At 43.6% G+C, this 8,332-nt stretch overlaps 1 protein-coding gene across 1 annotated transcript; it reads right to left on the bottom strand.

Moving 5' to 3' along the window:
- Window positions 1-4,799: 4,799 nt before the first annotated feature.
- On the bottom strand, window positions 4,800-8,332 carry MTRES1 (mitochondrial transcription rescue factor 1). Its single transcript, XM_032185773.1, has 4 exons — window positions 8,289-8,332; window positions 7,114-7,552; window positions 6,256-6,328; window positions 4,800-5,153 (listed from the first exon to the last, which is right to left on the bottom strand). Exons 2-4 carry the CDS (start codon window positions 7,542-7,544, stop codon window positions 4,977-4,979), a joined length of 681 nt encoding a protein of 226 aa, XP_032041664.1. The 5' UTR covers window positions 7,545-7,552; window positions 8,289-8,332; the 3' UTR covers window positions 4,800-4,976.

The following is an 8,332-nucleotide window of genomic DNA, read 5'->3' as shown; positions in this document are numbered from 1 at the left end:
AGAAACCAAGACTTTCTCCTGTACTTGTATGCTACCTAGCACCTCTGTGAATTTTTTTTACATGCACTTTTATGGGAGACATAAACTGACAGAAAATAATCAACAGCCTCTTAATTTTGCGTTGTTAATGCCTGACCAGAAGGTAAGAAATATGAAGTGCAGGTTTCCTTTGTAACTTTCTTATCTTAACGTCATGCATGTTTTACCACTAAGTGATGCTGAAGCTCCCAAAAGAAGTCGGTAGATGTTAAACTTTTGTACAACTGACAGATGTCACTAGCTAGCATGCAAATTTGAGACATACTGGCTTTTACTCTAGGTGTGGCTATTTTAGAATAATTTGAATCACCCTCTCCTGATAAGGCACAATCACTCCATTTATCTCATAGACTAATTAGTGAAAAAAAAGCGATTTTCACCTTTTGAAATGGCATTTTCAAAAGTGGGTACGGAAAGATCCTCACTGTTTATTCTCTTAACTTCTGTCTCATTGCTGTGTACATTCCTCCCGTCTCGCTGTTCACCACCTTCCATGGTTTGTTTGATTGTATGCTTTATGACTGATATCAAGAAAATACAGACATATGGGTTGTGACGCAGCTCACTAAAGCTCACCCTTGCAGTGCATCTGAAGTACAGCCACTTCATCCAGTTGGTCTGTCCTGTAAATAAATTAAAGTTATATTATTTTCATACAAGAGGAATGTTGTCTGGTGATTGACACGAGCAGGATTTTTTCTCTGTAAAGTCTGTTATGAAGATCTGAGATAAACTTGGCTAGTCAGACTGACTACGTACATGAAAACACCCTGCTTTGCTGCAGCCATTTTTTTCTGTCTTTTGGAGTTGTTTTGTTTAAAAGAGCAAAGTTGTCATTTGGGAATAGTAGGAATATTGCTAGATATTTAAATGTCTGGAAGAACACGCATTAAACTCCCTATAGATGGACGTTACTTTTTGCCTCTTGGGTCAGAAGATCCTGCTAAGGTGAATATTGCCTCTGTCTACCTCTAGTTTAAAGGTATCACCTTTGGATGAGCCTCCAACAGCTCGCCTCTAACAACTCTCTGAAAGAAAAAGTGAAATACCTCCCAGGTGTCTATTTTTGTCTTTCCCATCCCACACAAATTTAAACCTTGTTTGGAAGCTGTAGAAGATGTAAAACAAAACGTCGAAAGGGAGATCAGGTACACGGTAATTTATTGCCCATTAATTGTGTTCAGCTGTTAATGAGCTTTCAAATGAGGAAGAGCTCTACTTGAAGTCAGCCACTTCATTACGCTTAATGCATCAATTGCTGTCATTGCCAGAATTTCTTCATTTCTTCTGTTTAACTTTGTTTTGGGGGTGGTGGTGGTGGATGTTTTTAGCCATTGGCACTAACGCAGGAATGCAGGTATGTTTTCTACCTCATTAACATTCTGAAAAAAAATAATAAATTAAATGTGCTTGAAGTTGTTTAAATGAATAGCTTTAGTGCCCTCTCTTAATTCTGTCTCAGGATGGTCTTTGGCAAGAAGGGCTGAGAGGAACCCCCCATCTGTATATCTTACCTAATTGCTTGTCCCAGTAAATGTCAAGATACACTCTTAATGTTTACAGCACTTTTCAAACTTTCATCCTTATCTTCTCCATTATAGAAGTCATTCGCATAAACTTCCCACCAGTCTTAATTTCTTACAGGCATTTCTTACAGGCTGCACAATTCTCGTGGTTATCTTGCAGCTGTGAGGGGTGGTCTCCTGCAGCAGCAGGCTGTCCCACCTACCAAAATCAACATCCCATCATAGTCTGAACATTGTCCTTGTACCTGGGACGTGGACAGGCCACCGCTTACTCCATTTCCTGCTCTGTTTCATGATGTGGCCATGGTCCCCACTGAGCACTTTGCTTTCATTAACGGCAATCTGAAAGGACTTTAATTCTTCTGGGACGGGAAGAGCTGTAACAGAAGTGAGATAAAGCTGCTTTGGAGAATGATGTGTTCTGTCTCCCTCCCACCTCCTCACCCAGAAAGATAAACAAACGCGGGGTTGTGGTGGTTGATTTTGATTGATTGTTTTTATAACCAGGTTTTCCTTAAAAACAAACCAGCATAACCCCTCGGTTAAGAAACAGGCAAACTCATCATGTGTCCAGTCACACTGAAATTTGTGTTAATAGACGTAAACAGAACAAATGGTGATTGCCAAAGACTGGAGGAAGATCAGCTAATTAATATTTCTCCCCCCACACACAAATGTCAGCTAATCATTCCCAATTTCCTTCCCAAATTTCATTATGGTGAAACAACAGTTTGTCTTTGTTTCCAGAGGCATTTTGTAGCATCATGTGTTAGTGCTTTGGAGACGAAGCTCGCTTCCCTGCAAGGCAAACCCTGCCTTAGGAGTTAGCTGCAGTGATACACCCCTGAAAGTGTACGACGGAAGGAGGCGTGTTGGTAAGGTCTGCAAATGTTTCTTGTGGGATGATGATCCCAAGGCGCATCAGCAGCAGGACTGAGACACTCCATGGGATCACATCCTACCCTTGAGATTTGTTCCCTTGTATAAAATCTAGGAGTCTGTCTGATATCATGCAACGCTGTTCCTTGTTTTTCCTCCTTCTTCCTTGTTCCAGGAATTTAAAAATCCAAGGTCTCCTGGAAGTACTTGGCCACGTGTGCATTGAATGCTCTAGCATTGGAAATGATTCTCTTTTTTTAGCTTCAGCAGTGCTCAGGCGTGTGTTGCATTGTAGAGTGATCGTCACGCTGAACATGAATTATTTCACAGGAGCCGAATGTGTGATTTACCTCTGAGCCTCCCTTGTCTAAAAACACCCCGAAGGGCCAGCAGGGTGGCTGTGGTGTGCCTCCTCCTTCCTCTCCCAGAACTCAAGCTGGATCTGCCCCCCTGGTGCTCAGGTCGGTCATTAACCAAGCCTTGCCTTCCTTTAGCTCACAGGCTAAATGCCTGAAGGTTGTAGGAACGAGGGCAACCTGCTCAGCAGTACCAGCCCCCAGAAACAATCTGATCAATGGGGACCCTTATCCAGGACAGGTCAGTGTAGCCGAGCGGAACAACAACTCACCTTCCTGCTCTCATAGCTCTGTGCTGAGATCACCCTGCCTGTGAGCGAAGCTTTCTTTCCTGAAGCATGCTGCTACAGTTCTCCCTTCAGCTACCTCAGTCCTGAAGCCAAAGAGGGCACTCTCACCATCACAAGACCCGTTAGGAAGCCTTCCTTTCTTTCTGCGTTGCTGATACTACAAGTGGCTCAGCACTCAAAATGAGGAAAGCCCCACCTTTGTCACTGAAGACCCGGTTTTGGTGGCAGTCATCACTAGGACACATCTTTACTTCCTACTAGGCTTGGCCAGAAGTTCAGATTTAAGGTTTTGCCCTAATGTTTTCATTATGCCCTGCTCACCTCTGGGTGCTTGTAATGCTGACTGTGACTGCTTCCTTTCACTTCTGCAGCTTGAGGATCACCAAAACCCTCAAGGAAAGCTTTCCAGGATCGTGTCCTCCTAAGAACCAAGCTTTTAAAAGGTCGCTGTGGCTTTGAAACATTAACCAGGCATCTGGCTGCCTCTTTAAACACCTACACACGCATAAAAAGCTCACCACAACAGCACGGGTTTGTAGTTCCGTCTGAAGGAAACTAGAAATGTGTTTTAATAATGCAATCCGCAGCCACCACATCTGAGGCTATGGGCAGGCACAACCTGCTCGCGCACGGTCCCAGCCCTGCAGCTGGTGGTTGAACCCGACAGGTCCCGTGTGCTCCTGGCAAGGTGAGCACCGTTGCTTCCTCTCCATGTCACTGATGTTTTATGCAGCAGCAATCCAGTTGTTTACTCGTGTACCTGATATTCCAGTGCACTATGTTTGATTTTTTTTGTCTGCACACTTAAATTTCAGGAATATCCACCAAAAAGTGGCCCAGTGTATGCTGCTCCTCCTGTTCCAAGCTATCTCCTTCCCTCTGGGTTCTTCAGGTGACGCTGGGAGCAGATTGTGGACTGGAGAAGTGGCTGCCTGCTCCCACAGGCCAGCTCCCTCTACACACACGCCTGCGTGTGGAAGTTAAGCACATATAAACAGAATAAAATTCTGCACCACCACTCGTCAAATAAACTGTTTCTGTTGGAAGAAGCATATGTTCAGCCTTACAAGTGTGGGCGATTACTCGAGATGCCTGCCATAAGAGACAGTATTTTCCTGTAGTAATACAGACGGAAGCTTTTAATCACAGTATTACCTTTTTTTGCTTGGATCTCTGCAGCCACTTAAATAATAAATACTTTAGGTCCATGGCTGAAATAAGTATGTGACAGAACCTGAGATTCCCTTTTCCTCTGCATGGTTACTTGAATGGTGAAAACGAGCACCCCGCATGTCTCCTCACTGAGCTGCCTTCTCCATAAGAGAGTATCTACCTTGATTAATGCTGGCACTGTCACGTTTCCTGCTTAAAAACATGCAGCTGCAATAAATAATTTTTGTATTCTTGGTACAGAAGCAAGGGGAGTTGGTATTGTTAACCAGGATCAAACCAATAATTAAGAAAGGAAGTAATTTTACATATTTTTTTAATCCAAAATATTTAATGGCTCTAGAGACATGGCTAAGAGAGCAGCTCTGCTTGTTGTGGTACCAGCTTTAATATAACCTGATTAATAAAACTAGACAGCAATTAAACAGTGATCAAATTAGCCTTTATTGATTCATTATTTATAATATCTGCAAGGAAACTGCCTGGAAATAAAAGGGCTGGGTGTTTTATTCCCCAATATAATGAAACACGACTAACAGTGAAAAGTGACAGGTTTTTATTGCAGCAATATTGATGCACACAGCGTAAGGAGATAACATTCTAAAGCAAGCCCTTAAAAAAGGGCACTGTCATTTTGTTTAACCAAAATTCGTATTTAACAACAAATGATATGGTTTTCTGCAAAAAAAGCCCACGCTGCCACATGCAACTCCCTGTTACTTAAGTACATCCTGTTTGGGCACCTTTAAGTTTTTCCAACGCCTCAAAATTACTTTGTATTTTTCACTTTCAGTCTTGTCAGATACTTTTTTTAAGACTACTCGCATAACTACAGCGGTTCCTGTTTCCTTATCTTCCCCTACTAAGAGATCCAGCGTGTCACCAATTTTCACCTGGAAACAGAAAGAGAACATGAGTGATCATAAAACACTCCCTTTGCGTGCAATTTTAATTGTGTTCCTTTCTTTCCACGTAACAGTCTTATTCTTACAGGTGAGGAGGAAGGCAGGCTATCTAGACCCACTGTAGCTCCTTCTAGGAAAGCCCTAGCAATTAGCAATTAAGCGTCTCCTCATGATGTTCTCTGCCAAAAGGTTTGCCTTTCCTGTTTTACAGCTGACACCCAACTGTGAAAAAGGTGTAAGGTAGCATTTTTTTATTCATTTTTACTGAATGATGTTCCCTGCCAATCTTTTTGTATCAACATAGACTCAAAACAGCAAAATGCAAAATTCTCCCTCTTTCAAAACATCTTAAACTGATGTAAAGAACAGAGTGCTGGTGGTCCTTTCACTGTGGTCTTTTCAAATTCCACAAAAGCAGTGTGCCTCTCAAAAACTAGCCCTAACTTTAGGGGATCAGGAATTAAAAACTTATCTTCTTGTTGCCTTTCGACCACAATAACTGCCACCTAGGTCACCCTCACATAAAAGGTGTACAGAGGTATCTTTGTCACCATTTGAGTGAGCTCTGGTGTGAAAGAGCATGACCAGCTGGGCCTGCAACCCTTTCACCTCTTCTATACATGTTGCGTGCTCTGTTACAGGTAAAATAACCTTTCCTCAGCTTCAAAAGCTTTCCTCAGTTTCAATTCCTTTCTATCATCAAACTTTTTCTTTAATCCTATGCCTGCTCCACTAATATCTCACATTACTCATTCCTACTCCATCAACCTCATAAGCATCATCGCTTCCTTCAGCAGCTTGCAAAGTTCTGTCATTGCTGCCACCGGCTTTCTCTTTACTTTCAGCCCTAATTTTTACTTTTTAATACCACGACTCTCCTGTCTGCCTTAAGGAACAGAGTTTTAACCCCGGAATCACAGTCACAAACACACACACAAAGCTGGAAGTGCTGTTAGCAATGCCATTCACATTCCCAGAGCAATTTAGTGGTTACCTCTTCTGACCCAAGTAAAAGGAGTGAGAAGAAGAGGTCACGCCTTAGTTATTTGCTTGTACTGCATTAAAATAATTAAATTTGAAAAAGTCTTACAGTTCTACTTTTCTTCCATAGTTTTTCTCCATTCAGCCTGAGTTCATTATTGTAGAATGCATCTTCTACTTTACTGAAGAAAAATAAGGTTTTATTGCATTTACAGTAACGCAGAAGAACAAATGCAATCATTTCTTTGCAGATACACAAGAAAACCATTCACATGCAAGGCTAATTTCCACAACTCTAATTTGCGCATAAAGGACAGATTTATTTTGGGACAGAACAGACTTGAGCTGGAGGTAAAGAAGTCTTTCACAGATATTAAACACAATAGTAGACTATAGGTGCTCTGTGCCACATGTGCAAGCAACCAAAAGCTGTTTACAAAGACCTGCCTGCTGAATATCCAACAAATAACGTCCCCTGTCCTACACCAGCCAGTGTCATCATTTTAAGTGATCAAATTATAATAATATTCAGCTACTAACAACACTGCAATATAAGGCTATATAAGCCTTATAAGGCTAATGTAAGTAGGTTGCATCAGATCATATTTTGTGATATTATTTTTAGAGTGTACATATACCTGGCTGACTTGGTACACTAGGTTTATACTTACCCTCATCTATTCTGGCACCCGTTAAAAAGCATATCATTTTGTTCCCTCTCTCTCAAACCAGATCTTTTTGTATTACTTAGCATACCATTTTGTGTTTTCTTCATTATAAGTAAGTGATAAGTGATAGAAAATGCCTGAAACAAACAAGAACACCTCATACATCCAAAAACTGTTTTTAGGTAGTCAAAACAGCTACGCTGACAAAATGCTGAGTTATCCCAGCAAAAAAGGGCATCAAAACTCAGCGTTTAGATACATGACATCTTTCTCATTAGCAGATCTTCTTCCATACTTACTTTCTTGCAATGTCTAGGCCAGCTTTCATGATCACATCGTATCGAAGGGACTGCACTACTTTTTCAAGGTCTTTATAATCTTTTACTACATTGGGGTCATTTTCAAATGCATCCTCCAAATCGCTTTCTTCTTCACCTTCCTCTTCCTCCTCTTCCTCTTCTTGTACAGTTTGTCTATTCCTTTTGGAGCTTTTGCTGCTTTTGTTACGCAGAGACGGTACTGAGATATACTCCGGGGAAAGTCTTAATGCACATCGTTTTACTGGGGAAAAGCTGAAATACCTTCTGTAGGCTGCTGTGCTTGCTTGGCAGCTGCAGAATATGCTTCTTCTCCACGAGGGAAACAGTTTGTTAGAGGGGAATCTCTCCCACAGTCCAAACCAGACGTTCAGCTTTCTGAGAGCAGTGATGGGGAGCCTGAAGCCAGTCATAGCATACCCTAAAATAAAACAAACACCCTTAGCAAAAACAAGCAGCGCCTGGGGAGAGGAGCCCTAGAGGGAGCCTCTCTGAGGGGTATAGCAGGCAGGAACACACACAGCACCCCACGTTCCCAGCAGCTGGGCTGTGAGATGGTTTTTAATGAGTTTTATGTGTGTGTGTGTGCAGCCTGACACCTGTTTGCTTCACGAGACCGGGGTCTCCCTTCCCTCTCCACAAGTGAATCCTGAAGGAGTTCCTTGCCGTGTGCCTTCAGCTATGGGAGGGAAAAGGCCTCGAGTATCGGCCAGGACCACAACCCCACGCCTTTTATTTATTTATTTATTTTTATATATGTTATTATGAAGTATCTGGGATGAAGCTGGAAATTTAGGCGGGCGCAGCGCTCGCGGAAGACCCACCCCTCTCCTCAGCGCGGGGCCAGCTGCCCGGCGGGGCTGTGTGACCACTCCAACACTTATTAGTCCTTATTTACATTTGTTTTATTTTTATTTTTACTTTATTTTATCCAAATCCCCTCCCAGCCGCTCCCAGGGGCTGCCGAGCCGCCCCACAACACGGCGGCCGCCTCCCCCCGCCTCCCCGGCCGGCTCCAAGGGGCCCCCGCGGGCGCCAAGGGCCGCGGCCCCGCTGCCGGCTCCCTCCAGCCCGCGGCCCCCCTGCGGCCCCATCCCCGGCCCCGGGGCCCCGGCTCCCTCCCGGAGCCCTCCCCGGGGGGCCCCGGGCTCGGTTACCTGGGTCCCCGCCGAGCCTCAGGCCCGGGCCCGCCGCCGTTCCC

This window comes from Aythya fuligula, chromosome 3 (assembly GCF_009819795.1).
Source record: "Aythya fuligula isolate bAytFul2 chromosome 3, bAytFul2.pri, whole genome shotgun sequence".
Lineage (NCBI taxonomy): Eukaryota > Metazoa > Chordata > Aves > Anseriformes > Anatidae > Aythya > Aythya fuligula.
The sequence above is the reverse complement of the archived record's forward strand: the minus strand, read 5'-3'. Positions and strand labels throughout refer to the sequence as shown.

What these genes read in the sequence shown, in the direction of transcription:
- MTRES1 (XM_032185773.1), bottom strand. Translation starts at nt 7,544, where the DNA reads ATGACTGGCTTCAGGCTCCCCATCACTGCTCTCAGAAAGCTGAACGTC. An exon ending in GGCCTAGACATTGCAAGAAA is followed by an intron (nt 6,329 to 7,113) that starts GTAAGTATGGAA and finishes ATTTTTCTTCAG; the next exon opens with TAAAGTAGAAGATGCATTCT. An exon ending in TATGGAAGAAAAGTAGAACT is followed by an intron (nt 5,154 to 6,255) that starts GTAAGACTTTTT and finishes TTCTGTTTCCAG; the next exon opens with GTGAAAATTGGTGACACGCT.